The 20,958-nt window shown below is 39.3% G+C and overlaps 1 protein-coding gene across 10 annotated transcripts in view; it reads right to left on the reverse strand.

The window, feature by feature from the left end:
* The window catches only part of DLG1 (discs large MAGUK scaffold protein 1), a 149,013-nt gene that overhangs the window by 78,993 nt on the left and 49,062 nt on the right, over positions 1 to 20,958 (reverse strand). For all 10 annotated transcript variants that reach the window (XM_074297793.1, XM_074297792.1, XM_074297789.1 and 7 more), the window contains exon 4: positions 15,966 to 16,130. In XM_074297793.1, the coding sequence (XP_074153894.1) occupies positions 15,966 to 16,130 (165 nt within the window). The remainder of the gene's footprint in view (positions 1 to 15,965; positions 16,131 to 20,958) is intronic.

Raw genomic sequence — 20,958 nt, forward strand, 5'->3', positions numbered from 1 at the left:
AAGCAACAAATGTGTCCTTATTCTGCGACCAAAAGAGTCTATGAGAATCGGACCCAAGGAGGTGACTAATTGGAAAAAGATCTCAAATACAAGAAAATATTTATAGCAGCATTTTTTGTGAAAGCAAACAACTGGAAGTACATGATGGCAGAATGGCTAAACCAACTATGTTGCAGGAATGGAATGGAATTAATATAAAGAAACATGATAACACTTAGATGATCTGACCTACTGCAAAGTGAAGTAGGGAGAACCAAGAAAAGAATAAATATCATGAATACCTTGTAAAACAGAAAGAACCATCCTCCTTTCCAATAATAATAATCAAAAGCAAATATAGGAAATTTATAAAGAATGAGCATGACCCTAAGGAAGAGCAAATGAGAAGATACTCCTGTCCTAGTGTGTTAGGATTACTAGGTGAGAACTCAGGTTGTCTGGACAATGACAAGGTGAGAATTCAAGTTGTCTGGACAATTACAAGGTGAAAACTCAGGTTGACTTGATAAGAGGAGAAAGCTCATTGGTTGGAGTACTTCTTCCCTGAAGCCCTTGCATTATCCCACACCCATTCTCTGGGAGGATAAAAGAGGACACCACTCCAGAGATAGGAGAAGTCTCTGCATTACATCAGGCCTGACGGGGCTCTCTGCAGGAAGGGAAGTCACTTCTCTGGACAAGAGTTAACGACAACTGCCTGGAGACAACGGTTCTCTACAGGAAGAAGAATCTGTCTGAGAGATTTGAGTAGAAGACACAGCAGATCTCTTCCCAGAGAGCGAATCGGCAGCTTCTGGAGACGACAGCTCATTACAACTGGCGCCCAATGTGGGGTGCCAGAGCTGGGAGATCCCCAGGTCCGGATGACTGAATGTATCGTCAGACTTTTTTAATGTATTCATTACTTTGGTTATATTTTTTCTCCACTTTTTTTCCCCCCCTTATTAAAAATGTTAAGGGCCATAAGAGATGGGAAGGGAAAAGAGAGAGCTACGAGGAGAAATCCTGCTACAATCAATAAAGGTTACAAGCCCCTGGAAACTCCAGATGGGCGGTGATTTTAATGCTTCCCTCACACACTGAGCTTTAATCAATCACAGCTTCAGACCCTAGCACATTTCTCATCGGGACGAGAGGGCTCAATCTCCAGGCTTGACAGAGAGCCAAGCATATGCTCCAGATCCAGACTCTCCCAGACCATCCTGAGGAGGGGCTTGGCAGCCAGTGCTAGGTAGAAGCCAACCAGGCAATAAGCAATTCCGAGGTGCTCATGTGGAAAAGGAAATGTTCCCTCTTTTGGACCCTGCTTGGGAGTGACAAGAAGGACCTACTAAGTGCTAGGCCCTGGACAAGCAAAGGGCAAAAACCAGAGTAATCACTGCCCTTAAGAACTTTCCTTCTACAAAAGGAAACAACGTGTGCATAGATATCAAGGTAAATACATATAAAGTAAATGCCAGGTAATATGGGGGGGGGGGGGAGAGACATTAGCAATTGCTGGGGATGAGGCTCATGGAGGAAAAGAATCTTAAGCTAAGCTACTGAAAAGGGAGAGCATCCCTGGCCGAGGGGTCAGTGCTGGGCAAAGAGGGGAGCAACATCTGTCCTGAAAAGAGAGCAGGGCCAGGACCCATGCCCCAAGTTTGGGAAAAGCATGCTGGTGGACGGATCTCAGCTGAATGTCCCACAGGTGTTCCTGCTAGGAACGACACAGTCAGAGAAGGGCTTCAGGAAATCACCTGGGCAAGCATGCAGGGGACGAGCAGGAGAGGGGGTTGGGCCAGCAGAAGGGGGAGATGAGATCCCGACCTTGAAGTGCCCAGTCCAGGAGTCATCCTGGACCCCCATGTCCAATAAGGTGCCAGTGTGCTCCCTACTTAACTGCTGCAGTGGTTGCCCACGGTCCCCAGGACGCTGGCTAGCATCCCAAGTCCTTGATAATCCAGCCCAAAGCTCCCAATGCAACCAGGAAGGTCCTCATCCGCGGCCTAGAAATTCACAAGTTAATTCAAGGGGTTCAGAGAAAGGAATATACATGAAAGCACAAAATGAGCTTGCTGATTAAAGGGGGGAGGAAAGAGGCAGGCCAACAGGCTGGAAACACAGGAGGGTCAAGTGAAAGGTCTTTTGTTTGTTTCAAAGGATGGCAGTGCTTGTACTTAAACTGGTCTAAAACAGGAGGGAAGGGATCAAAGGTCCAAGGAGGTGGAGGTGGAGAAGGAATAAGCATTTATCAGTGTCTACTATGTGCCAGACATTTGCCTAAGTGCTTTAGAAGGATTATCTCATTTGATCATTACAACAAACCTGGGAAGTACATGCCATTATTTTTCTTTCTTTTTTTTTCTTCCCCTAATTACATATAAAAACAATTTTTATATTCCTTTTTATTTTCAAATTTTGAGTTCCAAATTCTCTCCCTCCCTTCTCACCCCCTCCCAATTGGTAAGCAATCTGACATTGTTTTTTCTTGTGGAGTCATACAAAATACATTTCCACATAAGGTATGTTGTGAAAGAAAAATACCTGTTCCCCCACCCCACCCCACTAAAGAATGCAAAGAAAAAGTATCCACCTGCATCCAAGCTCTATCACTTCTTTGCACAATCCTGGATCACTGTATTGCAGAGAGCTGCTAAGTTCCTCAGACGATCATCACACAACATTGCACTTATTGTGTATGATGTTTTGGTTCTGCTCATTTCACTTTACATCAGTTCATGTAAGTCTTCGAGGTTTTTTGGAGAATTTCCTGTTCTTTTTTACATTACAACAATTTTCCATCACGATCAAATACAACAACTTGTTTAATCATTCCCAAACTGATGGACCTCTCTATTCCCAATTCTGTGCCATCACTAAAAGCTGCTGTAAGAAATTTTGCACATTATTTTTTTGTTTTTTACTCTTTGGGGCACACAGATTTAATAGTGATGTTGCTGGGTCAAAGGGTAAATATGGCCCTTGACCTAGTACCAAACTGTTCTCCGGAACAGTTACCTCAATATACAACTTAACCAACTGTGCATTTGCTTTGTTTTCTTTTTAATATTCCCACATCCTCTTCAATATTTATCATTTTCCTTTTCTATCATATTAATCAATCTGATAGGGGTAGAGTGGTAGCTCTAAGTTTTTTTTAATTTGCATTTCTCTAATCAATAGTGATTTAGAGCATTTTTTTTTTTACATGACCATACATAGCTTTGATTGCTTTGTCTGAAAACTGCCTGTTCATTTATCAATTGTGGAATGGCTCTTATTTCTTTTCTTTTCTTTTTTTTTTTAAATAATATTATCCCTTGTATTCATTTTTCCATATCCCCCCCCCCTCTACTCCCTCCCCCCGATGACAGGCAATCCCATACATTTTACATGTGTTACAATATAACCTAGATACAATACATGTGTGTAAATACCATTTTTTTGTTGCACAATAAGCATTAGATTCTGAAGGTACAAGTAACCTGGGTAGATAGACAGTAGTGCTAACAATTTACATTCACTGCCCAGTGTTCCTTCTCTGGGTGTAATTATTTCTGTCCATCATTGATCAACTGGAAGTGAGTTGGATCTTCTTTATGTTGAAGATTTCCACTTCCATCAGAATACATCCTCATACAGTATTGTTGTTGAAGTGTATAGCGATCTTCTGGTTCTGCTCATTTCACTCAGCATCAGTTGATGTAAGTCTCTCCAAGCCTCTCTGTATTCCTCCTGCTGGTCATTTCTTACAGAGCAATAATATTCCATAACCTTCATATACCACAATTTACCCAACCATTCTCCAACTGATGGACATCCATTCATCTTCCAGCTTCTAGCCACAACAAAAAGAGCTGCCACAAACATTTTGGCACATACAGGTCCCTTTCCGCTCTTTAGTATTTCTTTGGGATATAATCCCAATAGCAGCAATGCTGGGTCAAAGGGTATGCACAGTTTGATAACTTTTTGGGCATAGTTCCAAATTGCTCTCCAGAATGGCTGGATTCTTTCACAACTCCACTAGCAATGTATCAGTGTCCCAGTTTTCCCATATCCCCTCCAACATTCATCATTATTTGTTCCTGTCATCTTGGAATGGCTCTTATTTCTACAAATTTGACCTCGGTTTTTTATATACTTGAAAAATAAGATATTTATCAGAGAATAGTGAAAAAAATCTTTTTCACAGTAATAATTATTATGTATTCCTATCCATCCTATTTTTCTTGCTGGATAGGTGATTCTTGGTTATACTCCTAGCTCTTCTGTTCTCTGAAAAATCATATTCCAACCTCTCCAACCCTTTAAGGTAGAAGCTCAATCTTGTGATATCCTGACTCTGGCTCCCCAATATTTCAACTGTCTCTTTTTGAAGTATTTTCTCTTTAACTAAAATCCATGCAGTTTGACTATAATATTTCTGAGAGTCCTCATTTTGGATCTCTTTCAGGAAGTGATTGGTGGATTATTTCCATTTCTTGAGCAGAATCAGGAGATCATTATATACTTCAACAACAATACTGTATGAGGATGTATTCTGATGGAAGTGGATATCTTTGACAAAGAGAAGATCTAATTCAGTTTCAATTGATCAATGATGGACAGAATCAGCTACACCCAGAGAAGGAACACTGGGAAATGAGTGTAAACTGTTGGCATTTTTGTTTTTCTTCCCACCTTATTTTTACCTTCTGAACCTAATTCTTCCTGTGCAACAAGAAATTCAGTTCTGCACACATATATTGTATCTAGGATATACTATAATACATTTAACATGTATGGGACTGCCTGCCATCTAGGAGAGGGGGTGGAGGGAGGAAGGGGAAAATTCACAACAGAAGTTAGTACAAGGGATAATGTTGTAAAAAATTACCCATGCATATTTACTGTCAAAAAATTATAATTATAAAATTAATTTAAAAAATTAAAAAAAGATTATTTCCATTTCTATTTTGCCCTCTGGTTGTAGAATATCGGGGCAGTTTTCTTGAAAGATGATGCCTAGGTTCTTTTTTTTTATTGTGGTTTTCAGGTAGTCCAAGGATTCTTAAATTATCTTTCCTGGATCTATTTTTACAGATAAGCTGTTTTGTTTTTTTTTTCAAAGAGTTATTTCACATTTTCTTCTATTTTTTTTTCATTCTTTTGATTTTGCTTTATTTTTTCTTGATATCTCAAAAGAGATCTTAAAGGAGGGAAGGGGACTCACATGTACAAAAGTGTTGGTGGCAGCCCTTTTTGTAGTGGCAAGAAACTGGAAATTGAGCAGATGCCCATCAGTGGGAGAATGGCTGAATAAGTTATGGTATGTGTATGTTATAGAATCTTAATGTTCTATAAGAAATGATCAGCAGGATGTTCAGAGAGGCCTGGAGAGACTTACAGGAACTGATGCTGAGTGAAGTGAGTAGAACCAAGAGATCATTGTACACAGCAATAAGAAAACTATACAATGATCGATTCTGATGAACGTGGCTCTTTCCAACAATGAGATGATTTAAACCAGCTCCAATTGTTCAAGGATGAAGAGAGCCATCCTCACCCAGAGAAAGCACTGTAGGAACTGAGTGTGGACCACAACATAACTTTCTCACTCTTTTTGATGATGTTCACTTGCATTTCATTTTCTTTCCTTTTTGATCTGATTTTTCTTGTGCAGCAAGAGAATTGTATAAATGTGTTTGCATATATTGGATTTAATATAGATTTTAACATGTACAATAACACCTATTGGATTGCTTGCCATCTAGGGGAGGGAGTGGGGGAAAGGAAGAAAAAATTTGCAACATAAGGCTATGCAAGGATCAATGCTGAAAAATTATCCATGCATATGTTTTGAAAATAAAAAGCTTTTAAAAAAAAGTATATGGTATTAAATTACTTGTGGTCTAGGGGAAGGAGTGGGGAGGGGAGGGAGAAAAACATTTGGAACAGAAGGTTTTGCGAGGATGAATGCTGAAAATTATCTGCATATGTTTTGAAAATAAAAGGCTTTAATAAAAAAAACTTTAAAAATTATATGGGCTTCACTTATCCATAAACAACAAATATTATTTCAGTTATTTAGATCTGAATGTTTGTATGAAAAAGTTTTATGAATAAACCTAATCTACATTGATATAGGTCCTTTGTCTGTTTTGGCAGATAATACCCTCAGACATTTTAAAATGTCTAGTTGTTTTAAATGGTCTAAAAGATGACTGAATAATACTGCTGACACAGTGTAGTTTCTCTTTTTCACTTTTGATGCAATCTATTTCAACTTATTCTGAGATCGTGATTACTATCCCTGCTTTTTTTACATATTAAATTCTACTCCTGCCCTTTCTTCTGTATCTCTCATTTTTATGTTTCCTGAAAGCAACATATTGTTGAAATCAAAATTTAAATCTGTTCTCTGTTGCTGTTTTATGAGTAAATTTATCTTATTCCAAGTCTAAGCTACAATTATTTGTTGTGTATTTTCCTCCTTCCTATTCCTCCCCTACTATCCTTCTCACTTTTTCTTTCCTCATTCCTCTGCTTTACATTCTTCTTTTTACCTGTTATATCTTCTATCTTGCCCTTCCCTTATCCTCTCTCCTTTACACTCGTGTTCCTTTCTGAATCTAAATTTTCTTACTCTTCCAAAATGTATGCTATTCCTTCTTGAACCCATTCCCCATTGAAAATTTGATTCCAGCACTACCTATCCTTCCCCCATTAGCTTCTATACTATCAATTTTTTTTCTTATCTTATTTTTGAGTTAATTATTTCTTTTTCTTTCCTTCTAGTTTTTTTAAATCATATTCATCTTAGACCAAATCTTTCTTCAATGATATGATCAATCTTATGATAACAGTCATAAAAGTACTGTTAATGTTTTCTTATGTATAAAGCAAATAATTTAACCTTATTGAATCCCTTATAATTGGATCTTTAATGTTTAATCTTATATATTTATCCTGGAGGACAGATATCAAAATTTCCCTTAAGTTTTGGAGTTTTTGTCACAAAAAAACTTGAAAGTCTTTTAATTTTATTCATTTCATCACTTCTCCCCCCTCCCTCAGGATCATACTAAACTTTGCTGGTTAAGTTGCCATTAGCTGTAACCAACGCTTTTGCTCTACAAAATAAGAGTATTCCAAGATTTTTCGTCCTTTAAAACAGGAGCTGCTAGGCCTTACGTAATCCTTATTGAAGTTCCATAATATTTAAATTGCTTTTGTTTTTGTTTTTCTTGTTGCTTCCAGTATTTTCTCTGTAATCTGGGAACTCTGAAACTCAAGTTTTCCTCTCGAGCTCTCGTTTGGTAGATTTTTTTCCCCCTATTTTTACTTTGCCTTCTTTGTCTAGAGCAACTTCAAGGCAATTTTTCTTGATAACTTCTTGTCACACGGTACTGAGATTTATTCTCTTTTATCACAATTTTCAGGTAGTCCAACTAATCTTATATAACTTCTCCTCAATCTGTTCTCCAGAGTAGATATTTTTCTGATGAGATAGTTCAGATTCTATTATATCCCCCCCTCCCCCATTCTTTTGGCTTTGTTTTATTATTTCTTAGTGTCTTAGAACATTATTAGCTTTCCTTTGCCTGATTCTAGTTTTCAAGGAATTGTTTTCTTCTGTAGGTTTTTGATTCTTTTTCCAGTTCTTTCTTTCCATATATTTCTTGAATTGCTCTTTTTTCTTCTGATTTTTTCTGGATCCCTCTTACTTGATTCTTAAAGTCCTTTTGAAGTTCTCCTAAGAATTCTTTTTGTGCCTGGGACAATTTGATGTTTCCCATTGAAAAAGGAGTGGCTTTTTTCAGTTATGTTGAACTCAAGTCTTTTCTATCCCAGAGTAGCCATTTGTTGGAATCTTTCCCTCTGTTTCCTCATGTATGTTTACTTATTTATTTATTGTTTTATTTTGTGCTGTAGTAGCTATTAGTATAATCAAGTGGCAGTCCTCAAGTAGGGAGAACTGTGCCCCAACTTGAGTCTTTCCTCCTCCTATTTGCCAAGATCTGTCTTGAGGCTTTACTTTGTTCTTTCCCATCTGCTCTGAAGCCCCAGGGAGGGCTCCCAGCCTAGCCCTTAACAGGTGTCCCTGCAGCCTAGGTTTGGGCCCATCTGCTCAGCAGAGCTGGACCCAGCATCCCTGGGACAGCAGAGGAGCCATTAGTCATCAGACCCCCACTATCTCTTGTTAGGATTACTAAGTGAGAACTGAGGTTGTCTGGACAGTGACAAGGTGAGAATTCAGGTTTTCTGGACAATTACAAGGTGAGAACTCAGGTTGACTTGATAGAGATGACTTGATAGAATTATGTAAAATTCAAGTAGACCAGACCTTCGCAATTTGGCACCCAAACAGGGACAGACACAGTCCTGATTCCAGTGGAAAAGCTTCTGATCTAGATCTCAGTCTCTCTGACCCAGAACCGTGAGTAACGAGGAAACTTTGTTAAAGATTAAGTGAGTGTGCTAATAGATAAATAAGGAACTTGTTAAGGGCTAAACCAGCAATCTCTTATAGTGAAATGGGGCAAACACCTTCTGTTCAAGGAAAATATTTAGAGAGCATCATCAAGGTTATGAAAAGCCAAGGATTGATTATAATTTTAGAGGAGATTACTGAACTTTTAAGAACTGTGAAGGTCATATGTCCTTCTTTTTCTCTGGAAGAAGAATTGGATCCAGATGAGTGGAAATTAGTAGGAGAGCAATTAGGTGAACACTACAATTGTCTTTGTGACATTTTACCCTTTGGTTCCAGACCAAACTCAGTTTCCAAAGATACAATTCATACCTACAATTTAATCCAAATGGCTTTAAAAAATGTTATTCTAAAGGAAGAGATGAAGGAGCAAAATGGGGAAGTGTCAACTAAAATAGGTGAAAAGGATGAATCAGATAACAATGAAGTTAAGTACAATTCTGAGCAACAGCAACAGGAGCACCTCCCATCTCCTCCCTCAATTAACCCTTCAGGGGTGGAGCAAGAAGGAGGAGGGGAAGAGGCAGAAACACAAACAGAATTGCCTGTGAAGCAGCCTAAGCCTATGACAAGATTAGAAAAAGCATTGGTTAAAGCTAAGAGAGAAGGACAGGATATAAGTGATTTTATACATGCATATCCTGTGATTGAAGAGATTGACTCTGTAGGTAATAAAAGGAGAAGATATACACCTTTAGATTTGAATAAAATTAAAGATTTGAAAAAAGGTTGTACCCTTTATGGGGCTACATCAGCTTATGTTAAAATGTTACTAGATGGTTTGTCTTATGAAGTCCTAACCCCGAATGATTGGAAATCCATAGCAAAGATATGCCTGGAACCTGGAGAAAATTTATTATGGCTTTCGGAATTTCATGAATTATGTAAAATTCAAGTCAGATGCAATTTGGAAATAGGAGTTAACACACAATTCACTTTTGAGCACTTGGCTGGTGAAGGTCGGTATGGAGAGAATTCGGAACAGATTCATTATACCATGACAATATATGAACAAATTGCTAAGGCTGCAATAAAAGCTTGGGGTGTCCTTCCTGGACAGAAAGATCGTGGAGAGGCTTTCACTAAAATACAGCAAGGTCTCAATGAACCTTTTGCAGATTTTGTGGGACGTTTGCAAACTGCTGTCAAAAGAACTATTGGAGAAAATTCAGCTACAGAAATAATGACCAGACATCTGGCTAAGGAAAATGCCAATGAGATTTGCAAAAGAATTATATGGGGATTAGACAAAGATGCTCCTTTAGAGGAGATCATAAGACGCTGTGCTACAGTGGGAACAAATGCTTTTTACACCCGGACAATGATGAACGTGGAAAGACAGGGTCCCTCCTGGCAAGGGACTTCTAGAGAAACTCGGCGATGTTTTCAATGTGGAAAAATTGGGCATCTAAGAGCTCAGTGTAGATATGGAGATACAGTGAGAAGACAGAGGGAGAGAAGACCTAAAACCCCATGTCCAAAATGCAACAGAGGACTCCATTGGGCATCAGAGTGTAGATTAATTCAAGGAAATGGGATGAGGGGCCCTGGACCTGGGCCCCAGGCAAAAAAGACTTGGGGCATGATGGCAGCTGATGTTACACCCAAAGAACCTTTAGAAGGCCAGGACTCTGATTTAATCAACCAGCAGAAAAGCAATCACATGGCAGAAAGGGATTACCTGATAAGTGAGTCAAAAGGCAATCAGATTGCAAAAATGGATTACACTTGGGGAGAATACAGGCCTTTTAAACCAACAGGGCTGTGTCCAGTGCAAACAACTCCAATGTAATTGTCAGATGATGAGAAGAGATTTAGAAAGTGGTAAATAGAAGAAAATTAGGTAGGTTAACTGCCTGGGAGAGAGGGTTTGCTTGTATTTCTTCAGCAAGAGAAGGAATCAGATGGGTGCCAACGAGTCATATTCGCCTTGTCCATCAGAGAGAGACAGAAAAAGAGAAAGACCTCAAAATAAAGGAGAAGATCTAAGAAACATCTGACACTGAAAGAGCATGGATAATAAGAAGACTGTTAAAGAACTTTAAAAACCAGCAGGAATCATTGGACTTCCTCACACAAGATGAGACTAATGGACAATGGACTTATGGACATTTATAAATTTTCAATTTATGATTATGATTATGTTATATACTTCTAGCATGTGTTATGTTACTATGTTACTATGTGCTTATGTAATTTATGTAATTATCTGTAATACTTCCCATATTGATGGATTTATGTTTCAAGGTCATGACTGTCCTATGTTCTAAATCAAAAGAAAGGGGGAGATGTTAGGATTACTAAGTGAGAACTGAGGTTGTCTGGACAGTGACAAGGTGAGAATTCAGGTTTTCTGGACAATTACAAGGTGAGAACTCAGGTTGACTTGATAGAGGGGGCAAGCTCATTGGCTGGGGTGGTTCTTCCCAGAAGCCCTTGCATTATCCCACGCCCATTCTCTGGGAGGATAAAAAGAGACAGCACTGGGCGCAGAGAGCAGATCGGCCTGGAGAAGGATAAGAGCTGGAGGAGATTCAGAGCCAGGATTCAAGAGAAAGACTCTGCATTGCATCAGGCTTGACGGGGCTCTCTGCAGGAAGGGAAGTCACTTCTAAGGACAAGAGTTAACAGCAACTACCTGGAGACAATGGTTCACTACAGGAAGAAGAATCTGTCTGAGAGATTTGAGTAGACACAGCAGATCTCTTCCCAGAGAGCGATCCAGCAGCTTCTAGAGACGACAGCTCGCTACAATCTCTGAAGGCTGCTTTGTGTGGACTCCTCCGAGCTGGTCTGAGGGGTGGCTGCCACCTCCTGACAGTGAGTACTGCTGCCATGTCCAGTCTGCAGTTCAGAAAACCGAGGCAGATGGGGGGATGTCACACATCCAGAGCCACGTAGTCATGACCAGGAGCATCCCTTGGCCAGATGAAAGGGAGAAAGGTTGGACTCGCCCCGAGACATAACATAAGAGAAGGGTCTCTGCGCCTTTTGGCTGGGAAGGCTGGGGGGGGGGGGCTCTCCATTCCCCAGCTCTGCCTTCACATCGCACCAACAATGCCCAACGACCTTCCCTGGTCTTCACCAAAGTCCACAATTATCTCAGCCTCAGCTTCTTTTGTATCACCAGCTTTCCAAAACACCTTCCCCCATGGCGGGAAACCCCCACAGGTTCCCTGGGCCTGGAAGCTCCTCCTCCTTAAAGCTGAGTTTGGCCTTCACTTCCTCCAAGAAGCTCAACTGGCCTCCCCTCTGCTTCATACCCTGGACTCACTGACAGGCTTGGAGCCCATCGGTCAGCTCCCCATCATTTTACAGAAAAGGAAACTGAGTTTTGTAGGTCAGGGGACTTAGCCAAGGCCCAAGCAGAGTTCCAAGTTGGCTCAAATAAGGCTGTGTGCAGGGATGAAGAACAGGGCCTTTGCTCTGGGAGCCTGGACCTCCTCTGAGCCAACCCAACAGCCTCTGACTCCTGGGAACTACTACTCTAAGTGGCTGGCAGGGCCAGAGGCGGGACCAGCACCAGAAAGAACCCAAAACCTGGGCGGGGAAGTGGGAATGTCATGGAATACTGCCGAGCTACGACAGGGAGGAGAGGGACGAACACTGGCCCCAGGAGCAGCAAGACTATGTGTGCCAGCCTGAGCGCTTCTCAGCGATGCAGGGATCCCAGGTTCTTCCTCATGGATTTTCTTTTTTGTTCTGATTTTCCTTTTTCCATCCTGACTAGTACAGACATTCGCTTAAAATAACTGTACATGTATAACCTATATCAGATTGTTTGCTGTCTTGGGAAAAGGGGAAGTAAAAGAGAGAGGGAGAAAACAATGTGGAACTCAAAATCTTACAAAAATGGAATGCTGAAAACTATCTTTACGTGTAACTAGAAAAACTTGATTAAATTTTTCTTGAAAAGCATGTCAGACCAATGCAAGAATCTACAAGGGTACTGGTGGCCGGTGGACTGAGATGTCCAGATCTATTTGGGGGGACGTGGGAGAGCTGCTCCAGGGTAGGAAGCCCTCCTAAGGCCAAGCCCCAGGCCCTCCATACAACAAGCTCTCATAAATGTGATGCTTGGGGATGGTTTTGTTTTTTAAGCTAAATTTTCTGATTAGAATTGCACCAATTTATAGCTCCCTTGGAATTATTCTCCCCCACCCCCCCAAACCTTCCCTCAGTGGATTGACGAGGGCTCTAGCTTTAAAAAGTAAACAGTCTGTGTTAGCAATCAAGCAGCAACCCATTAAAGGCCCATTTTGTGGCATCGCCATCTAGTGGCTGGCTGCGCACTGAGAGAAAATGTTGTTTAAAAAAAACCCTTCTAAAACAACTCCTGTCTTGACCTCAAATTTCAGGGATAAACAAGAAAACGAGGGTGGTGGCAGAAACCACAGGCAGCCCAGCAGTACCAGTAATGGCCTGACAGGATCCAAACTCCTAAAGGAAATCTGAGCTGCAAGACACAGCCAGCCACACAACGACGCCAGGAGACTTGCACGGAGGGCACGGAAATGCCACATGTAAAAGGAAACTACCCAGGGGGAAACACCCCGAACCTGAGGGATTCACAGGCAAATTCTATCTGTGGGCAGGTTTTAGCCACACTTCAGAAATTATGCTCAAAAATTGAGAAACAAGCCTTTTACAAGAAAAGATACACGACACAAAAATTTCAAACAAATCCTATCAAATAGATTAGAGAACTTAACAAAAAAACCAAGCAGTATAATCGCGTGCCATTTACATCAGGGATGCACAGATGATTCAACATTAGGAAAACAACCACCATAATTACAAATCACATGAAAACACAATATCCAAAACATAATCATCTCAAAAGATGGAGCAAAAGTCTTTGCCAAAGCTAATACCCTCTCTAGGCTATCAGCCTAGGCACAGATGGACCTTTTTTAAAGTATCATAAAAAACAAGTAAAACCAGAAATAAACATTTTATGCCACAGGGATAGAGTAGAACCTTTTCCAAATAAATAGAGGAATAAAGCAAGGATGCTCACTACTATCTGATGTAGAACTGGAAATGTTAGCAATAGAATTAAAACAAGAGAAAGGAATTTTTATAATAAAGACAGGTGAGAAGATAAAATGATCCCTGTTCACTGATGATTTGACAGCTTGCTTGGAAAACCTCAGGAAATCTGTGAAGATACTAATTGAGATAATAGCTTCAGCTAAATTATCAATTACAAAATAAATCCTCAAAAATCAACAGTATTTCAAAATGATAATTAAAAACAACAAGAGAAAGGGAAATCCCATTCCAAATATCTGCTAAAGGCTTAAGTAACTGGGGAACAATCTTCCAAAACATGCAAAAGACTTGTATAGATACAATTAGAAAGCACTCCATAAAAATAAATAAACAAACCGAAGGAATATTCAGTGCTCATGACTAAGCAACACCAACTTAACAAAAATGACAATACTACCAACATTAATTCACACTTTTAATGCTACACTAATCAAATTATCAAGTGACACTTTTCAGGGCTAAATAAAATTTATCTGGAAAAACAAAAGATCTAAAATATCAAAGGAAATGATGAAAAGAAGTAAATACTAAGATATAAAGTAACAGTCATCGCAACCATATAATAACTGCTTAAGGGATAGAAAAATAGCAATGGAACAGAATAGACAAGGCAGATATAGAAACAATAGAACTTAATAATTCAGAGTTTGATAAAAGTGGAAAATGCAAGTTACCAGAGATAATTTCACAATTTGATTTAAAAAAAAAAAAAAAAAACTACTGGGAAAACTGGAAAGTAATCTGGCAGAAATTAGGCTTAGACTGGCACCTTACACCACCCTTCACAATATATTCTAAATAGGTGTTACCTTAATTTTAGAGATCATATATGAAAAAATTAGAAGTGAAACAGTTCACATATACCACTCATAGCTATAAGTAAGAGACATATTATTCTTAACCAAACAAGTAATGAGGCCATTAAAAAAGATGAAATTGCTAATTTTGATCACTTGACACTGAAAAGCTTCTGTATAAGCATTTTTAATTCATCTAGGATAAGAAAGGAAGTAGTCATAAAGAAAAAAAAACTTTGTATCAAATTTCTCTGATATGGCATTGGTATCCAAGGTAAACATCAGTCAATCAATAGCAGCCATTCAATAGCTAAATGATCAAAGAATATGAATAATATAACAAATAGTTCTCAAAATAACTGCAAATATCTACAATAACATGAGGGGAAATGGTCCAAATCACTAATGTTAGAGAAATGCAAATAAAAAGCAGCTCTGAGGCTTCACCTCATACCTCGTATACTGGCAAAAATGATAATATTCAATTCTGTCAATATTGGATGGTTTGTGGGAAGATAGGAACATTAATACACTGATGGTGGAGCTGTGAAATAGAACAAATCTTTTGGAAAGCAATTTAGAATTATGCAAAAAAAAAGTGACTAAAATCCATACCTTTAAACCAGAGACTCCATTATTGAGTTTATATCCCCCAAACACTATCAATAAGAAATAAGTTCCCACATAATGCAAAATATTTACGGCAGGACTCTCTGTGATAGCTAAAAATTGATAAGCAATTTGGGAACGTTTCAACAAATTTTGGCCCATGAAAGTAATGGAATATTACTGTGCTTTAAGAAATGATGTGATAGATACAGAGAAGCATGGAAAATCTCTTTGAACTGATGCAGAGTGAAGGAAGCAGAACCAAGAAAACAACAGATTCGGTAAAACAATGTGATTAGGAAGAACAATGGATACACCAAAAGTTCAAAAGTAAATTAAACAAAAGTATAAAGATCAAATGCAACTTCCAAACTACCACTTGCTTTACAGGTATCACACATGGCAGATGCTTGTGAATTTTCTCAAGTGTGTAATAAATTTTTCCTTAAAGAAGACAAAAATATCTGTCACATGGAATGGCTCTTGGGGAGAGATAGTGGGAAAACTAAGCAGAAATCATAAATACAAAATTATTTTTTTTAAATACCATCTTTTCTGGTAGATAGGGAGCCCAATGAATACAGCAACAGGGAAGCAGAAGGACCTTAATTCAAACCCAGCCCCAGACACTAGCTACCCAATGCCTCCAAAAAAAAAAAAAAAAAAAAAAAAAAAACCTTTTCAAGATGAACTAGATGCCACAAGGTAGCACAAGACAATGAGACCAAGTATTATGAAACACCAACATCATCATCATAGATCAAACACAACACTTATGAATAATGAAATGTAGACTATTTTAAAATGAATGTCATTTTGAAAGATTTAGGCGCTACATTAGTTCTCTGAACATGAAAAATTCAAATTTCGTGTGAAGTTTTAGCAAAAATCTGAAAAGGGAGTTCACAGGTTCTGATACCTAAATCTATTCCTTTGTCTATCAGCTCTGGAAATTATTTGAAAAAAGCAATGTTAGTGCAAAATTAATAAAGCATAGAAGAAAGATAAATATTTGTTAAAAAAACAAAAACAAAAACCACCTCTACCTTCACTGGTGAAATATGAGAATGGGAAACAAATCCATGGACATTTTCTATCTCTGACAGATTTTTCTCCGAGACATGGACCAGTTCTGGGCCTGTCACCTCATTGGTAATGTTTGGAGAGCTGTGTTCTTGGGGAGGAGTATCTTCATCTTGATATCTATATTTCTGCAAAATAAAAAAAAGAAAGACAATTTTGAAACACCAACAATCTCTTGCAGGAGGGGAGGAGGGAGGCAGGAAATACATTCAGTTCCAATTATATTCTGAATTGTCATTCTGAATGATCTCAGGGCCTCTATCTGGGTTGCCCAGGTGTGGGGCAGGGAAGCTGCGTGTACCCCAATCCAGGCCCTCTGGATCCCACTGCCCACACTCGATGCAGAGCACATGTGTGCACTCTACAGACAGATGTGACCCAGGGCCGCACCACGCGTCTGCAACAAAGCAGCGTCAGGCAAGAAGGCAGCAGGCACCAGCTTGGGGGACGTCCTCCTGCTACCTGTATACATCCCTCCAGCACCTAGTGGGGGCCCATGGCCGGGAGGGGCTCGACTGTGCCCCTAGCAACTTGGGATACCAGAAATCCCTCTGAGGAAGGGCATTAAGAGTGCTAGCAGACCATGATCCGCCACCGTGGGTCACGATAATACCGCATGATTACATTAAGTTGATTTCACTCTGTTTAGAGAAAAAGGGCTCAAGATCTTTAGATCAGTAAAATATATCTACCCCTGAAAAGTCTGAGCGTTAATGAAGATGATGGGGATGGGGGATAGGAAGAGGAGGAGTGGTGGTGGCAAGGGAGCAGGGAGGTGATGATGATAGCATAAGGGGAGGGGGGAGCGAGCAGGTGGAAAATGAAACACCGCCACAGGTGGAGGTCTGCTTAATATAAGCAGGGTTTCCTTTCCCTTTACCAAAGATCCAAATATCATCTGAATCTTTCAAAAATGGCCTTGGTCTTTCTGAGCTTCATCCATAAATGCCCTCAGGATATTTGGCTCAGTTAGGTTTTACACAAAGGATTCTTTAAATTCTCTAATTTTTTCCTCCACTACTTTTCTCTTAGGAAATGGTTTCAGTCTTGATAATGTCCAATCCTTTATCCATCCAGCATGGGCAGTTTGATTAGGTCAGCTCTCTTATCTTTTCAATCTAGTTCTTTCTTACTTAATACTGACCATGACCTGTTTTAAGAGGTGACAGGGCAGCTCTCCAAAAGAAAGCAACCAGTTACCTCTAAGAGCTAAAATAGAATCACTTTTTAAAAAACTATTGATACTCACTATGTCCAGGGGCTCCTGACTCCCTTCCTTAAGATATTCTTACTATCTAGGCATGAAGGCTTATTTCCCAAATTCACCGATATACTAGTCAGACATGGTCAAGACTATATTGTTCTGGAGTAATGCAACATCTATGAATATAATATTGGATGATCATGGAGACTGGATGTGATCTCAGAGGCATCTAGTTCAAACTCCTCAATTTACAGATAAAGAAACTGAGAGCCACGGAAGTCAAAGTAGCATGCACTATAAGCATCAGAAGCAGAACTGGAATTCAGGTCTTCTGACCGCAAAGTACTCTGATATTACATCATCCTGCCTCCAAATCGATCAGCAAGTATCAAGGGATCTGCTCTGTGCCAAGCCCTACAAGATGAGCACTGGGACACAGAGACAAAAGCCACAGTCAAACTCTTCTCTCAGGGGAAATAACACATATGCAGAAAAGGGGAACCAATGAAGCATATACAAGCAAATTAAAGATGGATCCAAGATGGTGGCAGATTTGGAAGTACTGCAAAGGAGGTCTCCTCTTAAGATATCTAGAAAACCATAGTGCGTCCTTGTTCCAGCCCCAGGTGGCCTAAGGAAACACACAGAGAGGGATCACCCTTTGGGGAGAACCTAAATGCTACAGGTCACACACCACACCTGGAGAACTAGTGCCAAGTGGCAGTTTTGTCACCTCCCCCCCAGCCCTGGATCACAGATACAGGCCTCAAGTGGGGACCTGCATCAAGGCTGGTCCCTCTGGGTACTGAGAAGAAAGCAGACAAAAGTGTTGGTTCCAGATTCTCACCCAGAAACCTTCAGGTGAATAACCAAGGCAGGAAACCCAGAGACTTGGAACCAGCAGAGCTTCTCAACGGACTAGGAGGGACCAAATGGAGCCATCAAAAGTCTTGAGGATGACAGGGATGTCCAAAACACAAACATATAAGCCAATGACTCCATCTGGCAAAGTCTCAAAGGAAGACAAACTTCAAATACTGGGGGAAATGAAACAAGAGTGAAGTTTTTAAAAAAGTTTTTATAAATGAAATGAAAAATGATTTTTAAAAAAATCAGGGGGGAAAAAACCCCAAAAGCTACAGAAGAAATCAGTGGAAAATGAATTAATATCTTAGTACAAGAACTCTCCAAAAGAACCAAAGAACTCTCTGAAAATGAGAATGGACCAAGAAAGAAGTGAGTTTATGAGGAGTCATTATTAACAAAGAATATTAAGACAAAGGCAAAAGGCTGAAAAATAAATAGAAGACCAATATAAGATATTTTACTGCAAAAAGAACTGACATGGAAAACAGATCAAGAAGAAAAAAAGTTATACGGAACTAAACATCAAAATTTCAAAACATCTTCCCAGATGTCTTAGTGGGAAAAGGGGAAACAGAAATCCCAGAATGAAAACTGCTAGGATCATTCATCATAGCCAAAATCTAAAGTTTCCAGGTCAAAGAAAAAAAAAAAAAAATGCTACAAGCAGCCAACAAGGAAGAATTCAAGCACCAAGGAGCCACCATCAGTATAATATAACTACCAATTTGAAGTAGTGGACAGCTCAGAAAAGGATATTCCACAAAGCCAAAGATTGTGGCTTAATGGCAAGAATTTTAAGATACTCCCAAAAAATTGAACAATAATTAGCTATCGGGAGAATGCAGGTGGACCTTTCATGAAAGAGAAGACTTCTAATCATTCCAGATGAAAAGACAGTGTGGAAAAACTCAAACATAAACACAAGAGTGAAGAGGACCATGAAAAAGTCAACATGAATAAAAAATGATAAAAGACCAAGAAGGGCAAACTGCTTACATTTCCCTTGGGGGAGAAAGGATAGGCCTCCTCGGGTCTCCACCACTGCCAGGTTTCATTGAGGGAGTCCAATTAGGCCTGAGAGGTTCTGGAATGTCTACAAGAACTTAATCAAAGAAGAGAAAGAGAGGGGAAAAAGACTACCAGGGGGTGAGGGGTAAAAACTGGAGTGGTCATTATGGAGAAATCATCTCACACAACCAGGGTACAAAAACAGACTCTACAAACAAGGAGGATGGGGTTAAGGGAGCAGCTGACCCTTGGTGCTCACTCTCATGTGAATTGGTCAAAAGATTTGAACATGCGTGCGCATGTGCATGAGTGTGTGCACACATGTATGTACATCCAGAAATACGACGTACTCAATAGGAAAGAGGATGGAGAGGGAAGGGGACATTATCAAGAGGGTAGACTAAAGACAGGATTAATCCTAATCAACCATTCTAAGGATATACAGAAATATTTGTAGCTCTTTTTAAGGTGACAAAAGAATGGGAAGCTAAAGGGATACCCATGAACCAAGAAACAACCGACAGTAGGAAAATGTGAGGGAATACTTATTGGGCTGCCTCTTTTCAGCATGATGACCAACCAGGATTTCAGAACTAATGAGGAAAGTTACTACCCAACTTCTGATAGATTTAAGATCAGAGACAAAAATACTGTTTGAGGTAATGTGAAAATGTTTTGACTAAAATATGTGTAATGTTTTTCCTATCTTCTTTTCCTGTGGTTAGTAGAAAAGACAAGTTTTTGCTGATTTAAAAATAAAATTTTTGAAGCACATCACATGATGACAAAGTGATATGAAAAAATAAGAGAACTGGAGAAGCATTTTTCTAACATTTTTCACCAATTCTAGTCTGCACTGATGTCACTAAGTCTTAACACATATCAGGATTTGATTTTAGAGGTTTTGCTGAGTTTTTCAGAGATATCTCTCTGCCTCTGTACCTTCTGTAACAGCTATTGGCCCAGAAGGTAAAATTATTTTCATCATGGTCTTTTCGAAAACGTTTACATTTCATAACAATGAAGTTTCTTTGTGAATTTGGGTGGACAATACTTCATCAAGGAGTGTCTGTGAATCATTCTCAAGTGCAACTTTCTTTTTTCTGATGGTTCCACTGATAGTTTAAGTGTCCAGATGGACAAAAGTCGGTTCCTTCAGAAGTCACATTTCCATTATCAATCTAGATCTCATATTCGGCATGCCAAGAATAAATTCATTTTGACAGAAATCCCAGAGACTAGAAAATTCTTAATGATCTCTTCTCCCAAACCATTTTGTCTTTATTGTTTAAGCCTTCCCAACACATTCAAATGTGCTAGAGTGTCAACTTCGCTGGCAAAGCCTTCAAGAATCTAGACTCAGCAGCACACCCCAATGAGGTTGTACCAAAATAGCATATATAGTGTGACATCATTCCCATTTCATGCTATGTTTAACACCGTGTGAAATTTTTATACTTGTAGCTGCTTTATTTTTCAAAGAATTGAGAGATTTTTTTAAATCAGAATTTTGTTTAGAATCATGATTAGGTCCAATGAAAGTGTTTTAAATAGTCAAATGACTTGAGGGCAGAACAAAAGGCTATTATGTTATGAAAACAAAAATTAATATGAAATGGGAAAATGGGGAGTTGGGATGGAGGGGAAGCTTTTGGGATCTGCCATGGATTAGCAAGCTCCTGGATTTAAGGCTTTGGAAAGGCATCAGGACAAAATTCCAAACTAAGTGAGATTTGTATGAATCCTTCCTAAAAGGAATCAACTAGAATCAAACACAATATAAAGGCAAAGAACTGTATAATTGATCCCTTCCACTTTCTGAACAAAATGTTTGGTCTTTTCTCCTTGAACTGCAGTTCACACAGAGCAGGCATTTA

The sequence above is a fragment of the Sminthopsis crassicaudata genome, chromosome 3 (genome assembly GCF_048593235.1).
Source record: "Sminthopsis crassicaudata isolate SCR6 chromosome 3, ASM4859323v1, whole genome shotgun sequence".
Taxonomy (NCBI): Eukaryota; Metazoa; Chordata; class Mammalia; order Dasyuromorphia; family Dasyuridae; genus Sminthopsis; species Sminthopsis crassicaudata.